Source organism: Sinocyclocheilus anshuiensis, unplaced genomic scaffold (assembly GCF_001515605.1).
Source record: "Sinocyclocheilus anshuiensis isolate Anshui unplaced genomic scaffold, SAMN03320099.WGS_v1.1 scaffold773, whole genome shotgun sequence".
Taxonomy (NCBI): Eukaryota; Metazoa; Chordata; class Actinopteri; order Cypriniformes; family Cyprinidae; genus Sinocyclocheilus; species Sinocyclocheilus anshuiensis.
Window position 1 is genome coordinate 1,940,296 of NW_015539930.1, and position 18,568 is coordinate 1,958,863.

General features: G+C 40.4%; 2 protein-coding genes across 5 annotated transcripts in view; both read right to left on the reverse strand.

Annotated features, from left to right (window-relative positions):
- The window catches only part of LOC107686830 (GRAM domain-containing protein 2-like), a 23,857-nt gene extending 16,370 nt beyond the window's left edge, over window positions 1–7,487 (reverse strand). Inside the window, exons 1-2 of one of the 3 annotated variants that reach the window (XM_016483980.1) lie at window positions 7,263–7,486; window positions 1,218–1,319 (exon numbers count right to left, since the gene is read on the reverse strand). In XM_016483980.1, coding sequence (XP_016339466.1) covers window positions 1,218–1,319; window positions 7,263–7,372 — 212 coding nt within the window. In that variant the 5' untranslated portion in view covers window positions 7,373–7,486. Of the gene's footprint in view, window positions 1–1,217; window positions 1,320–5,765; window positions 5,972–7,262 lie in introns of those variants that run through there. The other 2 variants (XM_016483982.1, XM_016483981.1) reach the window with 2 other exon arrangements.
- Window positions 7,488–8,407: 920 nt separating this feature from the next.
- The window catches only part of LOC107686829 (zinc finger protein 609-like), a 58,790-nt gene continuing 48,629 nt past the window's right edge, over window positions 8,408–18,568 (reverse strand). Inside the window, exons 4-9 of one of the 2 annotated variants that reach the window (XM_016483977.1) lie at window positions 16,300–16,387; window positions 13,361–15,668; window positions 12,423–12,747; window positions 11,736–12,083; window positions 11,440–11,509; window positions 8,408–10,846 (exon numbers count right to left, since the gene is read on the reverse strand). In XM_016483977.1, coding sequence (XP_016339463.1) covers window positions 10,837–10,846; window positions 11,440–11,509; window positions 11,736–12,083; window positions 12,423–12,747; window positions 13,361–15,668; window positions 16,300–16,387 — 3,149 coding nt within the window. In that variant the 3' untranslated portion in view covers window positions 8,408–10,836. Of the gene's footprint in view, window positions 10,847–11,430; window positions 11,510–11,735; window positions 12,084–12,422; window positions 12,748–13,360; window positions 15,669–16,299; window positions 16,388–18,568 lie in introns of both variants that reach the window. The other variant, XM_016483978.1, reaches the window with a different exon arrangement.

Genomic DNA, 18,568 nt, shown 5'->3' on the forward strand with positions numbered 1-18,568 from the left:
TGCATGCTGCATCTTACTCTGTGAGATAAAGTGTCACTCTTTTCACAGCTTTTGCCGGCTCTGAGACACTTGCATGTTATTTCTCCTGCTCTTTTTCTAGCAAAAAATCACACATCACTAAATGAAAGCTTAAAGTGAAGACCTGAGTATTTCAGGAGCCTTGTCACAAGTCCATTGTTTTTGAATGTCGGTGCTACTTCTGCTATATTTTCACACTTAAAACAATAATTTGGTATTCCTCTTGTACCATTGTCCTCTTTTATCTTTTATGCTAAGAAATAAATCTCCTGACAGTTCTCTCTCAAGTGGTTTCATTGTTGTCTGCATTATGTCTGAGTATGATTCAGTGGGCCATATAACACTTAATTATCAAGAAATTACTTACCTTTAACAGTTTTGGTTCAACATACTTACCTGTTGATCAATACTTGCCTTAACCTTACACCAGATTTTTTGTTTTTTTCAGTTTTATTTAGTAACATTCAGGAGGGTGTACTCATTTTTGCAACACAGCATTTTATCACTTTGATAAGAAAATTGTATTTCCTGTCAGGAAATTACTTGTCTTTAAAGGTTTTGGTTCAATATACTTACCTGTTGATCAAAAATAGCCTTAAACATATACACTTTTTTTTTTAGTTTTATTTAGTAACTTTCAGGAGGGTGTACTCATTTTTGCAACACAAAATGTTATTACTTTGATAAGAAAATCTTATTTTGCTGAATAATTTTGGCATTCTTCTTTGGTAATTGATCAAGCAGGCTTGTTGGAACATTATATCTCCAAAGAACCCTAACATGTCTTCTAAGTAAAGAGTAATTGCTGAATTTGTTAAGTTTTAGAGGGGGTGTACTCATTTATGCTGTGCACTGTATATAAGACGTGCACTACACATATAATGGAATCTGCCATCATGTGAATTAGTGTTTGAGTCGGTCCCAAAATAAAATTCACTTGTCACTTGTACTATGTACTATGTGGGGAAAACCCACACCAACACAGGAAGAACATGGAAACTCCACAGAGAAAGGCCTTCTGACTCAGCCGGCACTCAAACCGTGAACACTCTTGCTGTGAGGCAACAGTTTTACCCGCTAAGACAAGATGCCGCCTGCTAGCATAAACCACAAAATACTTTAAACTTTCAAAATAGTTTAAAACCAGAATATACTAAGGTGAAGTTGAGTCTACTTTTACCAGTCAAGTCATAACTTGCCTGAAATGCATGTCATCGTCCTTTGAGGGCTCTGACTGATCATGAGGCGTTAGGAGGCCGACATCTTCAGCCTGATCCTGATGATCACTCATGGTCTTAAGCCTGCAATACACACAAAACAACACATCATACACACTTCTAATAAGCAAACACGAAAATGTAGTCTTTTCCCACAGCAAAAAAGCGCCTGCTATTTCTGGGGTACAATTAAAAAGGTGTGATAAACAAATCAATTTTGCTTGGTTGGAACAGCAGCTACGCTAATTATGTCTCTATTTGTTTCTCTGTTTTTTGCCACGGGATTGACATCCCGTGGTAACTAGGATTTACACAAGCTTCAGTCTGGATCCAGAACACCTGAGAAGAGATGATGCCAACCCCTCAGAGGACTTCAGATGATGCCAACCCTGAAACAACATACAGAACTACCACATTTTGCTATAAGTTTGATTGCATCATATAATAATTGCTGTTAATAGTGTTCATCGTCTGTTTTATTACGTCTTAAATTGATTTTTCCGTACATTTCTGCCATATGTACATTGACTGACAGTCACCACCGATAAACTACCACTAAATATTGTAGAAACTTATTTGGCTGTAAAGTTGCTTTGCAATGATTTGTATGGTGAAAAGCGCTGTACAAATAAACTTGACTTGACTATTTAGCGCCCAAACTCTGGAATAACCTACCTAACATTGTTCGGGAGGCAGACACACTCTTGCAGTTTAAATCTAGATTAAAGACCCATCTCTTTAACCTGGCTTACACATAACACACTAATACGCTTCTAATATTCAAATCCGTTAAAGGATTTTTAGGCTGCATTAATTAGGTCAACCGGAACCGGGAACACTTCTCATAAGTTTCTCCCAAGGTTTTTTCACCATTCTGTCACCGATGGAGTATTGGTTCCTTGCCGCTGTCGCTTCTGGCTTGCTTAGCTGGGGACACTTCATTTCCAGCGATATCGCTGACTTGATTGCAAATGATTGCAAAGATCCTATTTAAACTGAACTGAGCTGGATGTTGACATCACTGAATTCAATTGATAAATGGACCACTGCTGCACTACTGTCACCATTAACACTGCATGCTGCTTGGGCCTATTCTCTCCCTTGTTATCTTTAATTGGGAAGCTTCATTAGGCTGGAGTTCGAGTCATCTGTGTGTGCAACTGACAGACCGTTTCCTGTTTTTGAAGGTCACACCATTTGATCCGCCGCTTAATGCACCCCAGAGACTTAATGCACACTGCTACGTCGCACATACGCAGCTGGTGTGCTGCACCAGCAAACCGCTTAACTAGCAGTTATGCTGCTGGCATAGTGCTAAATGCATCTACAGGACAGAAATGAGAGGAGGGCAAAGTGCAAGGTCTGCAAACATTCCATGTTTTGAAAAATACAAAGAAAAATACATAGATAAGAGGATTCAATTGCCAGTGCATGATAATGGTAAAGGTACGACAGTTACCCAAATGATGTTTTCTGTGCTTTAAAGGGATAGTTCACCCAAAAATGAAAATTTGATGTTTATCTGCTTACCCCCAGGGCATCCAAGATGTAGATGACTTTGTTTCTTCAGTAGAACACATATGATGATTTTAAGCTCCAGCCGTTGCAGTCTATCAGTTGTATAATGCATGGCAATGGTAACACAATCTATGAGCGTAAACTACGCCAGAGCGCGTACACACCTCACGCACTGGATGCCGTGCGCGCGCCCAAAGACAGTTGGACATAGTGGTGTATTAGAGGTAAAAAATTATATATATACTGTTCGTTTTCTGGCGCAAACCGATCGTTTCGTGTCTTAGGACATCAATGTGTCATCACGAGCAGCAAGGTTTAATTTGGATTTGTCTGTGCATGTTTTTTTTACTTTCATAGATTTTGTTACCATTGCCATGCATTATACAACTGATAGACTGCAACGGTTGGAGTTAAAAATCATCATATGTGTTCTACTGAAGAAACAAAGTCACCTACATCTTGGATGCCCTGGGGGTAAGCAGATAAACATCAAATTTTCATTTTTGGGTGAACTATCCCTTTAAGGGGTCATATCACACATATTTAATTATTAATATTTTCTTCGTTTTAATTTAGTTTTTCAGATCGCTCTGATCCTTAAGAATGAAGCAGGGCATTTTGTGCTGCTGTGCCTTTAATCGGGGCCCCTCTTCTTTCTCTCAATATTAGTGCCTATTTACTAGGCTGTAACATCACAGGATAACTGCTAATCCATTTAGCCAAATCAACTTTAGCCTACAGGCACAGAAGCCTCTCTTAAAGGCACACGGCGAATTTTATGCTACCTGGCAACAATACTGATGATTACAAAATTGGCACATGTTGCAAAAAAAAAAAAAGGAAGCCTTTTTGCTCTAAACACACCATTTAAAATGGAATTTTGTGTCTAAATGTGTCTAAACAATTAACCTGGTAGTTAAAACCAGTTAACTAATAGCATCATTCAAACTTGAAGCACATGCACAAAAATAAAGGAATAAAATATAATACTAATCTAAAATTAATGCATTTTGGCTTTATAATTAGACATACTGTATAGCTAATATAGTATGCCATAAGATACAGCCATAGTAACTTAAATATTAAAATAAATAAATAGAAAATATATATCTGCAATAATTTGTTAATGTTAATGGTTTACAGAGGGCAATGACAGGAGGTCGGCTGTATTTGTGTAAAGGGCCCTCAGGGGGGTTCACAGCAATAACAGAGAGGCAGCTGTACTGCAGGAGGCTAATGGGCCCATTCTCATGTACATCTGCAGGCTGTAACTGCACCCCAGGCAGTTGACACACAAGAGAGCTTTCTGATGGATACTTTGCAAGCCATTCACACTACATTATGCCATTTTTTGTATCCAAATTGTATTATGGGGACATGCAAGTGAGTTGGAAGGCACCTGTGTGATGTCTTTTGTTAGTAACAGTCAGGGTTAAACAATTAAACACTTGGGGAAATGAGGACAGCCGCTCTTTGTTTCATTTTGACAATGCTGGAACACCTTTTCTGCCAAAAATTATTGCATTTATTGAGGTGTCACCTTATTTTTGATTATGGCTAATACCATCACTACTGGTATTTTGGCAAATACTGTGGTTATTGTAGTAAGTTCTTAAAACACCAAACTCTCATATCTCATGCACATATGGTGACATTACTGTAAAAAATTCAGTGGACTCAGTGGACTCTCCCTGTGAGTGACCTACATTACAGTCTCCTGCTGGCCTGCTCCACTGCCCTTACTATTTATAAACATATAGGCTAGCGCTTTATATAGAGTTTATATGGAGTGGATATTGCTTTGACTAGTTAAAATGACTTATTGCAGAATAAAACCCCTCAGAGGACCTCAGATGATGCCAACCCTGAAACAACATACAGAACTACCACATTTTGCTATAAGTTTGATTGCATCGTATAATAATTGCTGTTAATAGTGTTCATCGTCTGTTTTATTACGTCTTAAATTGATTTTTCCGTACTGCTGGTTCGTCTGGTCAGAGGAGAACTGGCCCCCCGACTGAGCCTGGTTTCTCCCAAGGTTTTTTCTCCATTCTGTCACCGATGGAGTTTTGGTTCCTTGCCGCTGTCGCCTCTGGCTTGCTTAGTTGGGGACACTTCATTTCCAGCGATACCGTTGACTTGATTGCAAAGATACTATTTAAACTGAGCTGGATGTTGACATCACTGAATTCAATGATGAACTGTCTTTAACTGAAAAATTTGTGTTTACTATTGTCATTTTGCATTATTGACACACTATTTTCCTAATTAATGCTGTTCAGTTGCTTTGACACAATCTGTATTGTTAAAAGCGCTATATAAGTAAAGGTAAAGAATAAAAATATTCTGTCCAGTGTTTGGTACAACCTAAAGGAAAATATCTATGGTGTTTAATTGTGTAGAAAAAGCTAACCTACATTGACTTTGTGTACAGTACACAGATCTGCTTAAATTAAAGTTGGTGTGACGTGAAATTTAAATAAAGTAATTTTATAGCCACCTACTTCTGTAACCGTCGTGAAATCACCAATGCAGTGCTCGAGCGAATTCCTTTATAAAATGATAGGGAATGTAACATAATAAATATGTCATATTATTTTTTTTTATGAATAATAAAACTTGGACTACGCCAAACGATTGCCAGGCAACATAGCAACTTGGCACATTAACATAGCTAACATTAATTACTTTAATTTGTGTGCAGTCACAGATGTGCATAGTATTTTGATATTTCTTTTACAACGGCTTGTACGTGACTCATACTTTATTACTAATTTACTCATGGATGTAAATCAATGTAAATTTAACGTCGCCGACAGTTAAATCACACTGATCAAATAAAGTGCCAATCTTTACCAGAAATCAAATTAATACGCATGCATCAAAATCCAAGTGAACAACAATCTAAACCTGTGCGCGCAGCGCGCATTAATATCTGAATTCATAACAGCAGACGTCACTACGTTCGCCAATATAGTGAGTAGAGAAACAGCGCTAGTTGACACGTACCTGACGGACAGGAAATATCCAAACCCTCGCTCGACGTGTCCCATAGAGGTATATCAGTGTAAATAAACAGCCATCATTAGCGGTGAGTCCGAGGTTCTAAAGGGTCATAAGTGTGATAGTGAGCGCTAGTGTGATGTCTTGTGATAGCTGTAGCGTCAGCAGCATTAGAGACTCGTGCTGTTATTAGGAAGCTTCGGGAACTCTCGCCGGATTATGAACTTTCGCGCACACACACACACACACACACACACACACACACACACACACAGAATCGTGTGCACAGGGATACTCACCCTCTCCCTGGCAAGAGATAGACCTTTACGAAGGGGTCTGTGTAGCCGTTGTTTTCTCTAGGAGCGAGGTTTCTAGCTTGTAGCACGTGAACAATCAGATTGCCCATATTCCTGTCGTAGTTGATTTGAAGCTGAGGAAAAGATACATTATGAGATACGTAATACTATAGATAGTCTATTCAATTTTAATTTCACTCTAAAATAAGCACTGGAAGGCTGCAATTTAAATTCAATAAAGCAGTCAATACTGGAGTGAGTCAGTAAGGCTGATAGATCATAATTAAAGCAAACATTTTTTTGGTTTTTAGTGCATTTTTCATTTATTTAAATCAATTCTTATTCATGAACAGTAACAGTAAAGAAAATGTCCTCAAAAACTGATTTTTCTTTACTTCTACACTGCGCACTTCTGCAACGTTTCATCCTGCACAAATAGTTTTGTTCACACTTTAAATAAATACCTAAATAACATGAACAATATCAATAGATATTCTGTTAAAATAGATATTCCAAAATCATTTACATGATGTTTACAAAATTGTAAACAATATAGTTAGCTGTCTTATTCAGATAAGTAGAAATGGGAATAATGACTTAATCATGATGTAGAATCTGAATAAAACCCATTTGCTCGTTAATTCGTTCATTTTCCCAGTCCAGCCACTTTCGACAACGGCTGACAAATTCTTATAATGATTCATGTCCTATGCAGACGTGTATGACAATTACAGTTTAACACAAGAGAGGTTGCATTTGAAATGTTTCATGTAAGGTAGCCTACTGTCAAAGAGAAAACATACAATTTTTTAAAAATAAGATTATTTCATTTAGTAGTTGTTGGAAATATTTCTACCTTGTTTTGAAACCAAGATAACAAATGTACATAGTAAAGATTGTGTAAATGAAAACATTCAAAGAGATGTAGGCTACACAAGAAAGCATATCAAATCCAAAGAGAGAATGCACAAAATTTGAGAATTGCTAGTAATAAAGCACACACAAGTACAGCCTAAATGAAAGGGGACATTCACAGTTTGACGATGAACACAGACTACACAGAGATAAGTTGAGTTTTTAATAGCTTAAAGTTCAGCATCAATAGGCTAACAGACGGTACACATACTATTGTGGCATCTGAGCAATCAATTCATTATAAAACACAAGACTCTTGAGGCAGTCTGGGAGAAATGCATTGTGACCTCACCGGTCACGGCTGCGACAGGTCCTGGTGCTGTGACCATGGGGGCGTCTCTGTGGCTCAGGCCCCTCCGCTGAAGGAGCCTCAGAACTGGCTGCGTATATAGTGCATCCCATGAAATCCCAGCTGTCCGATGCAGACTTGCTAAGCAGCGAGAGGAAAAGTGTACTTCCATGCCCTTGCAGGATATCAGAGGAAAAGTTATTGCCTCAGCATCTCCCTGCCTCCCCTCCCCCTAACCCCTCCCAGCAGCGATACTCAGATTTTATATTTACACTCAACAAAATCATCCTCGCATAATCTCCACATCTGCATCACATTGCACATAAAAAGCGCCTTTTGTTACAGACAAAGCACTTTACACAAGCTGAAAGGTCTTTATGGTTCTAACTGTGCAAATACTCAGATGATTCAAAACAATTACCCTTTCAGATATTTCATTGTCCATATGACTGTTTAACAGCATTAGAGCAATATTAAGTGAGGTGAATTAAAATGCGAAGGATTTGGAATTTCATGCATCCAAGATATTTAATGGTGAAGCTTTGCAATATTTCCAGCAATTGAGCCGGTCATATTTATAAACGTATAAACACTCATTTTTAAATGGTTAACAGCATTCCCACAGTAATGGACATCTTGGAAATATCAGAGAATTAAAAATAAACAAGGCCTGGATATACCATGGAAAACAATTCTTAAGTCAATGACAGTTCTACAGTGCATATACAATTTTCTAGCATTTCATTGACTATAAATTGCATAAACTCTATGAAAAGCTTTATTAACATTATCCAGAATTCATGAACGATTAGGGAAAGTCATTAAGATACATTGGTTAAACATTCTAGAAGGAATGAATAGAATAAATGAAATAATAATAATAAATAAATAACCTTGATAGAGTGGAAGTGGGTGTCCTCTAGTGGTAACTGGATCTTACAGTGTTCAATATGATAATTTACCTGAAAAAGGTCTTCTGTTTTGAAAAACATAAAATAAGATGACAAAAACCTTTTTATTGAAAAGCAAAATTAAAATCATTTTTTAATGATTATAAAACAGAAGAGAGCCACGCAAGGACAGATGTGATTGTCTCATAAAAAGATTTATTTATTTATTTTGCCTAAATGTACAAAGGCAAGTTAAAGTATTGTATAAAAAAAGAAACGTGGTAATGTACACTTTACATAAGAGAAACAGCCCAAGAAAGAACGGGGAATTGGGTGATACAGGGGGGAAAAAAAAAATCCAAACAAAGCCATTAAAAAAAAATGTAAACATTCTTTAAGTACCGGGCCTGATACTTTGTGACAACTTGTCTTTTGAGAAACACTTGGGATGAAGCTCAACTGGAAAAAGGTGGTAGTTCATCATGTAAATGACGCAAAGCATGCAATAGTGCACTGCATCCTCTTTCCAACAAATCACAGCATGTCAACTGAGCACCATTTGAAACTAGCACAAAATGCATGTGACAATTTTCATGATCCGTACTGAGATTCTTTCTTAAATGACAAAAATTGAGATTCAAACATGTTCCAAATTTTTCAGGTTTGAACGCATGACAATTCAGAAAGTTGTTGTGTGTGACTTAAACATCCCAATGTACCGAATACCAAATGACATATTGATGAATATATTGGATGTGTAACTTAAAGCCCATTTCTCTCAGTATTCAGTGTACTGCTGTTGTTGCTTTTTTCATTCTGACTTTACACATGAGAGTTAACCTAATCCTCCGAACACCTGTCTTTCGTCTCTCATTCTAGCAGAGCCTGTTAAAATCTACCTGCTAAAATCACTTTGTGTGAAAATATGACAAAATATCAGCAGCAAACGACCAGGGAACCGCCTGAGATCCACCGAGAGCGTCTAGTTGAGATTTTGGATTGAGAGACTCCAAAGACTCATTTAAGAGTTTCACGGACCTAGTGAATGCTAAAAAACCAGCAAGCATTGTGACAGCGAGCCAATACAAAGCTATGGAAGATAAAGCAGAGGACAACACCGAAGAGGAAAAGAAAAACACACCCTAGCCACAGATTTCGAAACAAAACAACAAAGTAATCGGATGGTTTCTTGATTGCATTTAAAACAGTTCCTCTGTACATCATATACAGACATCACATAGTGTGTGCAACCAAGAATATCGACAGCGTTTGGTGCAAAACCAGTTTGCTTTGCCTGAGGAGACACTGTTTAAAGTCACATTTCTAGTGCTATAATACACCATGCTGGACGACACATGAAATACACAGAGCATGATGGGCTATGAAAGCATGTTCGGGTCAAACGCTCACTTGGTTTCATAAAATACGCTGGATTTATCACAACACTTCCACAATAAGTGTTCAGGAATAGAGCGGCCCCATGCAAGAACTTCAGAACAATTAGAACAAATCTACTGGGCCTCTGGTGTCACGCACCCCATACCGCTGCAGCAGAACGGCCACCACGTAAGCGTCTCTCTAAAAGAACTTACTATACCTTGTCACATTAACAAACATTAATTTTAAGAACCATAGCAAAAAATCTGAAATTCTGTTCGCGATGAGGTAAGGTAGCCAAGACGGGAACGAGGATATTCAGATTCAAGTTGAAGGATAACCAAGTGGAATCGAAGAGAAATCCCTGGAGTAAACGGACCTCAGCCACTGATGTTCTAATGAAAGATTGTGACGGAACCGTGCTCATTGAAATTATATATATATCGCAAATTAATCTGGAAGTGAAATGTCTTGCTGAAAGCAGATGCGTGAGGGCAGTCATGGCTTCTTAAAATGGTTTCCTGGATTTGCTAGTCCACGGGAAGCTGGATGATACTGCTGAACATGGCTAAAACACAGCATGATGGTTACCGGAACGCAGTACAGTTTTAACTTACTGGTTCTAAGAACGGAACTTTTTTGAAAAAAGTAATAATGATCAAATAAAACATTGATGTCATTCTCGGTACATGGAACCATGCTGATGATAGAGAAGAGAGACTTGGAAAAATAAAACAAAATCATGAGAAAAAAACAGAGCATTCTTGAAGCATGTTGCAATGAGAACCATTTAGGAACCACTGCTGTTGCTAGATAATAGCTGTAGCTTTCACTGGTGGTATCTAGAGAACAACAATTCAAAAACCGTGGGACAAACTGATTTTTTTTCTTTTTTTCAGTGACGATGCCAACTAAAATAAAAAAGGGAAACAACTTTCGTTATCTCGGTGTGATAAAACTATTTTCAGTCTTTGTGTTCTTATGTCCCCTTGAGCCCTTGCCTCTTGTCTGGCCACAGCCTGCATCGGGTGAGCGGAATCACAGTCCTTGCTTTTCAATCATCCCTCACCAGTTCACAGGCACAGTTCAGTGGCCAGCTGGGCTTTGAGCAGGGCAGGATGGCTTTGAACCTGGTCTCACAGTCTGTAGTGGGGTACGAGGTACAGATACTAGGAGAACATCAATCTGCCACACATTCCGGCAGAAAAACTAAAAATATAGAAACACCATTCAACTGATGCCTAAATGAGCTCCATATACTTCCCCATGTGATCCAGTCACATGATTATTTGTAAAGAAGGGCGAGACCATCAGGTTTCCCTAAAGAAAGAAAAGAAAACACAAGAAAGCACTGGTTAGAATACAGCATAAGGTAAATCGGCTTTGGTTATTAAATGAAATCTATAAACAGTTAAATTATTATAAATGTAAATATATTATAAACATATACATAAACTAATAAAATGCATAACTGATGTAAATAAATAAAAAAGCTATATTATAATAACATTTATCATTTATTATAAAACGTCTCCCCATGATGTTATTACATGTTTCTCCACCAGAGGTCACTATAGGCTCCTGATGTGTTAGCAATGCTGCCGTCCTAAAAGTGCTAGCCTCAATCTAGGGGGCCTTAAATAATCATAATGCTCTGAAACAGATGGTGTTCTACAGAAGCTTTAAAGAGAAGGGGCTCAAAGCAAGTGGGACAATTATAAAGACCTCTTTGTAAGCTTGGGTATCAAAAAAAGCTTTTACATTGCACATGACATGAAAGCAGAAATGGGGATACACATCCAACTACTGTGGTCAATTTTCACTGTGATTAATGTGATTCACTCGCTTGTTTGGCCACAATCCAAACCTCCTGCCGGCTTTCCTTGATCTTTGTTTTCTCTTACCATTCTCACCTCCGTGCTGGTGGGTAAAGGGAATGGGCTGAGGCTTGCTGACTGGCAACAATCGCTGACGATGAAAGGCCTGCAATTAAGGAACATCCAGTAAAGATGTTGTTTACTCTCAGAGTTTTCTTTGTGGAATTGGCACAGTTTTATAGCAGCTATAGGCGCCTTTTTCTCTCATTTCAGTCAAGATTTGGGGAATTGATATGACATTCTGGGCAGGCTTTGTGAGCTTCACCTACAACCATCTCAAAACATTCTGAATTTTCATACAAGTTAATGTGAAAGAGTACTAGACTGCTGACCTGTGGCATAAGACAGATCGTACTGCCCGGCTACAAGGGGATAGCCTAGGTGGTGGTAGGGTTGCATTATGCGTTGGGAAGGAGATGAACGTGGTCGATCTAATTCTCTCTCCCTCTCTCGTTCTCGGTCGCCTCCTCCTCGCTCCCTTTCATGGGAGGGCTTTTCGGCAACAGTGGGCGATTTGCTCTTGTACTGGTTGGCGTGTTGGTGTAGCATGTCCAAGGCTTTGGACTCTGAAGCCGACTTGCTGCTGACTGTGGGGCTGGAGCGAGATTTCTCTCCCTCTTCTCCACTGCCCATTTTACTGCCGTAAGGGGAGAAAGGGTATCCCGCTGGCAGATAGGACCCTAAAGATAGATTAGAATACCATACTGTTTTTCTAGTTTATAAGAGTGCTATTATGTACTTTTTCTGCACATTAAGGCTCAAATCATGCTTTATGCAAGTACATGAATGCCAACACTTCCAGCTACACAAGCTCGATTTTACACGCAAGACGACTGCACACTCAAAATGTGTCTTCCAAGCAATCCTTTGCACCTTTCTGTACTTGTTGTTGTTCAAACCGTGCAAATCAATCGTTACACAACAAAGTTTACTAGTAAGTAGCCACTGTTGTTTTTTAAGGACAATATGCTAATAATAGTATATGAATATCACCATTCAGATGTTATTATTTGTCTTACCTGGGTAGTTCTGCATCATGACGGAGGACATGCCTCTGTATCCAGGATGGCTGGTATCGTAGCTTTGCCCAAAAGGATATCCATGCATGTAATGTAGGTAGGGTTGGTGCTGTGGTAAGGGGGAGCTGAAAGGTATATGGGCATTGGGCCGGGAATCTTTCCCTCCACTTCGCTGGTCCTCAGCGAAGGGAGGACATGGACCATCAGTTCCATCTTTAATATCTTTTTTGGAGCTGCTGTCTTTCGGCCTAGGCCTCTCATCTTTGCCTTTTCTGTCCCGCTCCCGGTCTCGGTCCTCATCTGGCGGTCTCTGACTGTCAGGGTACTGGAAACAGATAGAACTTAAAGTTATGGTTTTGAGAGGTAATAAAAGAGTGAAAAAAAGTGACGTGACATGTAGCCAAGTATGGTGTACCATACTCGGAATTTGTGCTCTACATTTAACCCATCCAAGTGCACACACACACACACACACCCGGTGCAGCGGGCAGCCATTTTTGCTGCAGCACCCAGGGAGCAGTTGGGGTTTCAGTGCCTTGCTCAAGGGTCTCACCGCAGTCGTAGTTTGAAAGTTGAACACAGCGCGGTCATTCACTCCCCCCACCGAGACTCGAACCTGCGACTTTTGGGTTACAAGTCCAACTCTCTAACCATTAGGCCACGACTGCTAAGCTTACCCTTATGAAATTGTGTTTTTACATTTTAAAATACATTCTCCCAATAGTACTCAAAGACCAGATGGGTCTTGCATTTCACATTAGAAGACTTTAATTGTGCTTGTTTTTGTCCGTTTCAGAGTCCCTGGTCACTATATGACATGAAGGTGAGTAAAAGATGACTAAGTTTTCATCTGTGGGTGAGTTGTCAGACCAGTGAGTTATCCCTCTAGCCTGCAAACTGTGCAGTCATTTTGTTCAAGAATCACATGTTTGCCTCACCTGTCTGTACCACATGGCTTGCTCCATATCCAGCCTGGCAGACTCCACACTTGCCTTTGAGTCATCCTTTCCATGATGGCCAGCTTCACTGAGCTTCATTTTAAGCCCTTCAGCCTGCTGTGGCTGCAGCTTAGCCTCCTCCCCTTTAGGGATGATGACTGTCTTGGCAGGTTCAGAGGAAGTGTCTCTCTGCTTGCCAGGGGCCTGTGGCTTTCCCAGGTCTGAAAGGCTTGGGGCTTTTGTTAGGCTGGGAGGAACAGGGCCCTTCTGTTTCCAGTCCTCCTTCAGCGAGGCCTCCCTGTCCTTTACACCTGAATCAGGCTTTTTCTCAGCAGACCTCTGCTGCTCAGACATGAGTCTTTGCCTTTCCTCATACTGCTGCCTGTAGGTTGGATTAGTGTTCATGAGGTGGTTGTGATAAACCTGATCTGGGTATCCATATGGGGGGACGTAGTATTGGTTGTAGTAGAGTGGCTGCATATACATATTGGAGCGCTGCTGAATGACAGAGGCTTGCTGCTGGTGTGGCTGACCTGAAGCGATCTCAGCTTTGCGCTCATCCTGCACGTCCACCTTCATCTTCTCCTCTGGCGATTCTTGCTCATCTTCCTTTTTCAGTTTCACAGCTTGCCCATCCGGCAGAGGCCCACCAGCAGTAGCGCCACCGGGGCTAGAGTGGGTGTAACTGGGAGAGTAGTAGTTGTCATAGCTAGCATAATATGCAGAATCCTTAGAGGATGCCTGAGAGGGAAATAGTGCCTTCTTCGCACCGTCCCTGCCTGACTGATCTTCCGCTTTACCTTTGGCCCCTTCCATTTTGCCTTCCCCATCCTCCCCAGCATCAGATATGTCAGAGTAAGCAGGGCTGTTTGTCTTTACCGAGGAGCTATCTGCTCCATTCTGGGTGACGGCGTGAAGGGGAGTAAGAGGCTGTCCGCTGCTATCCACACGACTGGCCACCCCGATGGATGGACTGGGAGCATTATCCGTGAAGCTGTATATCTTATCCGCCTCTGCCTTCATGCTAGCAAGGCGGCTTTGATGAGGGTCTGAGGAGCCATTGAGATGACCCTCACTCCTGCTTCCTGGGTCAGAGGACTCAGAGTATGGGCTTTTCCCCTCTTCAGTTTTCCCACTCTTTCCTGGGAGCTTGGGACTGTCTGCATCCTTGCCCAAATCTTTCTTTTTCTTGTCTTTTTTCTTTTTGTCCTTGGAGCTGCTCAAAGCTGGATTAATTGGCGACGAGTCCCCAGTTACACCCAACTTAGACTGAACGCCTTTTAGCTGGGGGCTCTTGGGGATGCCCTGCAACATGTTGGCCATCCCTGGAGGATGGTTGGGGCTTCCACCACTAAATGATGTTGGCTGCAAAGAGTACATCTGCTGAGAAGGGAGGGATGGAGCCATGGGTCTGGAAGACTTCATGTTTTTCTGGGACAGCTTGTCAGACTTGACATTGCTGCTTGGCTTTTTGGACTTCCTGTCCTCCATGCCGTCATTGCTAGCTTCATCAGCAGTGACACAAGGCCCCTCCTCACAACCCTCCATAGGTGTGCCACAAACATCTGTTTCAACATCACCATTCTTTTTCTTTGACTTGGAACCAAACTTCCCAGGAGAAGGAGATGGACTCTGAGCATCAAAACCTCTTCCTTTAGGTGTGACAGAACGTGCTGGGGAGAGAGAGCCTTTCTGTGTAATCGAAGCTCCGTTGCAACTTCCTGGCTCTGGGTGGAGAGAGGATTCTTCCCCATATTCGCTGTCCCCGTCCATGTCCAACTTAATATCGTCATCATTATGAGCACGAGCCTGGTGGTACTTCAGGCCATTGATGTGCTTGTACTTTTTGTTGCAATTGGGATGTGGGCAGTCAATCAGTACAGGTGAGGGACAGGTTCGGTCTAAAGGAGGAGGAAGGGACTCAGTTTTGATGATGGGAATTGGGAGTGCAGAGGAGGTCATTCCACCATTTGAATTTGTGCGCATACGCTTGTTGCCTTTAGAATCCTCAGAGCTAGAGTTGGGCTCCATGTCTGATGCAGGTTTGTTCTTGCGCTTACTGGCTGAGGAGGGACTGGCTTTTATGTCCTCTGTGTTGCTATTGGGCGGAGTCCTGCGCTCAGAGGAGTTTTGGTTTACGCGCCGACCCTTGCTGTTGGAACTTGCTCTGGTCTTGCTGTTGTTGCTGCCCTTATTATCAGACGAGTTGCTGTTCTCGTTGACTGGGGTGTTGCTATTGGGTCGCATTCTTTTACCACGGCCACGTCCGTTTCTCATTTCTAGGTCACTTGTGGGAGACTCGCAGAACCTTTAAGAAAAATAAAGATTATTTACAAGATCTTCACAATTACGGTAATAATAATAATTTGGTGCGATGACACTGATTAAATTAAAGGCTGTCAAGTGTCTAAAAAGATAAATTCGATGGAATTTGGTCAAATATAGAAAAAAATCCTTTACACGTTTAAACCTCTATAAACATGCTAGTGATACTTTTTCAATTTCAGCAATTAAAACACCAAATAAGTGCAACATTTAGATTTGTACTTTAAGCACATTTCATACAGTGTAACTATTAACACTTTAGCATATTTAAATACTACTAAAATATAAGCCTTTAATAATAAAGTCATTCTAAACGACTTGATTTAAAAAGATTTGGATATTCAAACTATTAAATTAAATAAACTCATACTATTTAGATTCATGCATCCAGTCAGAGGTGGAATTCTATTCTTATCACCTGATAGGCTTGGTGATGTGTATGTTTTTAATAGTGTGCCTCATCCCTAAGGTTTATGATGATACACCTGGCTTACTGCTAGTCCAGAGGGAGTACTGATGTGGTAGGAAGGAAAGAGGACTGACAAGCAGAGACTCGTATCCTAGGGAGGAATATATGATTTTCTTGATTTGATATGTTAAAACGCTTCACATACCTTGGAGGAGCCCAGTTATGACGGGTACAATCCAAAAGTGTTCCGACATACGTTTTGTTCCGCCAAGTAACATTGACCACCAGCATACCTGTAAAAGATAAAGAGGACCCTTAATATAATGTAAGAATATCTCCATTATCTATACAGAGACTCAATGACACAATAATACTGTACAGTTATAATGTCAGTTTTCTGATTCATGAGCACTACTCATCTGGTTGCTTCTCCACCTCATTACCAATATTCCACACACAGTCCTTGCAGAAGCCACAATTCCCATTTAAATAGTGCAAATGGAGGTTTTCTAAGGCCAGCACTCTCAAAGCAGCCCTGCTATTTTTACTGTGCACTTCATGATTACACCAGCTAAAAGCTGTAAGGAGCCAAGTGTGTTGTTTCTGGGAGGAAAATTGTTTGATGGTGTCCTCCATCTGACTTTGCAGTACTGTGAGCCGCCTCTGCAAATGGTTTAGCAATTGTGTGAAAACCGCTGAAGCAAATGAAAATGCTTGTGTCTGGCAGTGATTCAGAGGTTTTGCTACAGAAGCTCGGACAGGTAAATGCTGGATATTTCTGTGATTTTGCACTACCATAATAGCAGGCAAAATCAATAACACATTACAATTACATGCCCTTAATAGGTCATGAGAGGCAGAATAACGTCGTGTAACCTTGATATGACTTCAGTCAGGCTAATAAATTTAAGATAAGCCATTATGATGTTAAATTTTGTAAGTATACTGAAACTTCAGTTTATTAAGTATGAATAAATTATTATAAAAAAAATTATTTAAATTAAATTAAATAAACAAAATCTGTAGAAAATTGCTTTTTAAGAAGGAGTGTCTTTTTAGTAGTATATATATATTTTTTATAAATAATAAATAAATAATGAACCTTGTTTTCCACCAAACGTAGTGTGGGCATCCAAATGTGAAAGCTGAATTCATGAACGTTCGGTTGAAAAATGTCAAATGTGCTCTTCGGTCAGCCGAAGAGCACATTAGCGGGGGCCCCTTCCTATTTCACTTGCAGTCATTAGCGGTTCTCTGGCCACCTGTCTGAACCCAGGCTAAATGAGGCTAAATGGCCGGCGTTTCACCTTTGATGCCCTCCAGTAGCCAAAGTGGAACAAACAGAAGCTTGGCATGTGCGCTGCTGCACTCTTACACTCCATTAAAAACAGCTCTATTGGAGATTAAAGGCTACACCAGGTCTACATAGATTTGTCATGATTGTTTTTTTTAGCTGGACAGGCAAGGAGACCAGCTTAACCAAGCTAAGACCAGCAAACCATCTTAGGCTGGTTTAAGTATTTCCCATCAAGTAAGGATAACACAATTGCAAATATAACATATGGTTCATAATTAAAATATGATGGTTCATGGCTGATGTTACGTAACTAAAGCCTAGTGATGTTTTAAAAACAAGGGAGTTGCCATCCACAACATTCCATTTCAATAGGAAATGCATCAGCACAGGAAAAAACTGCACTTGTCCAGAGATTTCATGGGTTCTTTAAAGGGGTCATTGGATGCCCATTTTCCGCAAGTTGATATGAAAAGTTCTTAATGAAAAGTCTGTAACATAGTTTGGTTAAAATTTCTCAATGGTGGTGTAAAAAACACCTTTTTACCCTGTCAAAAACAGCTCTTTTCAGAGCAAGCCGTTTTGTAGCATTTTCCTTTAAATGTTAATGAGCTCTGCTGACCCCGCCCCTCTCTTCCGAGCCGCTCTCAGAGAGACTGGACGGTTTACTTTAGCCGCATTCATCGTGAAACTTGCTAATTAGCACATTATTAGGAAAGGCGATTTGCAAAGATTCATTAAAAAACCTTATACTCACTTCTTCTGTAGGTGAAACTGGATCACGAATGATTCGTGCGAACACAGACGCATTTATGTAGATCGGGGGTGCATTCCCTTCAAAAACAAACGTAATCCACTGCGTCTTCAGCGGCTCAGATGTCGGGAGTAAATGACAACTGCTATGTTCATTATTACATCCAACAACAGAACACCTCAATCGCTTAGGAGTCATTCTTGTCTACATCTGCTCCGGCGGTGAAACAATGGCGGACTGATGACAGCTCACTCAGGGCGGGTCTAAGGTAAGACGCCAGTCCAGTCTGTGAGGAAATACTACTGTCAATCAAACTATCGTGGGAGGGGCCTGTTTTTGTGACGTCACATAAACAGGCATCTGAGATCGGCTCAATTTGAGAAAGGGGTAAAGATTTTAGTAGATTAAAAAAAAACACTGGGTGGA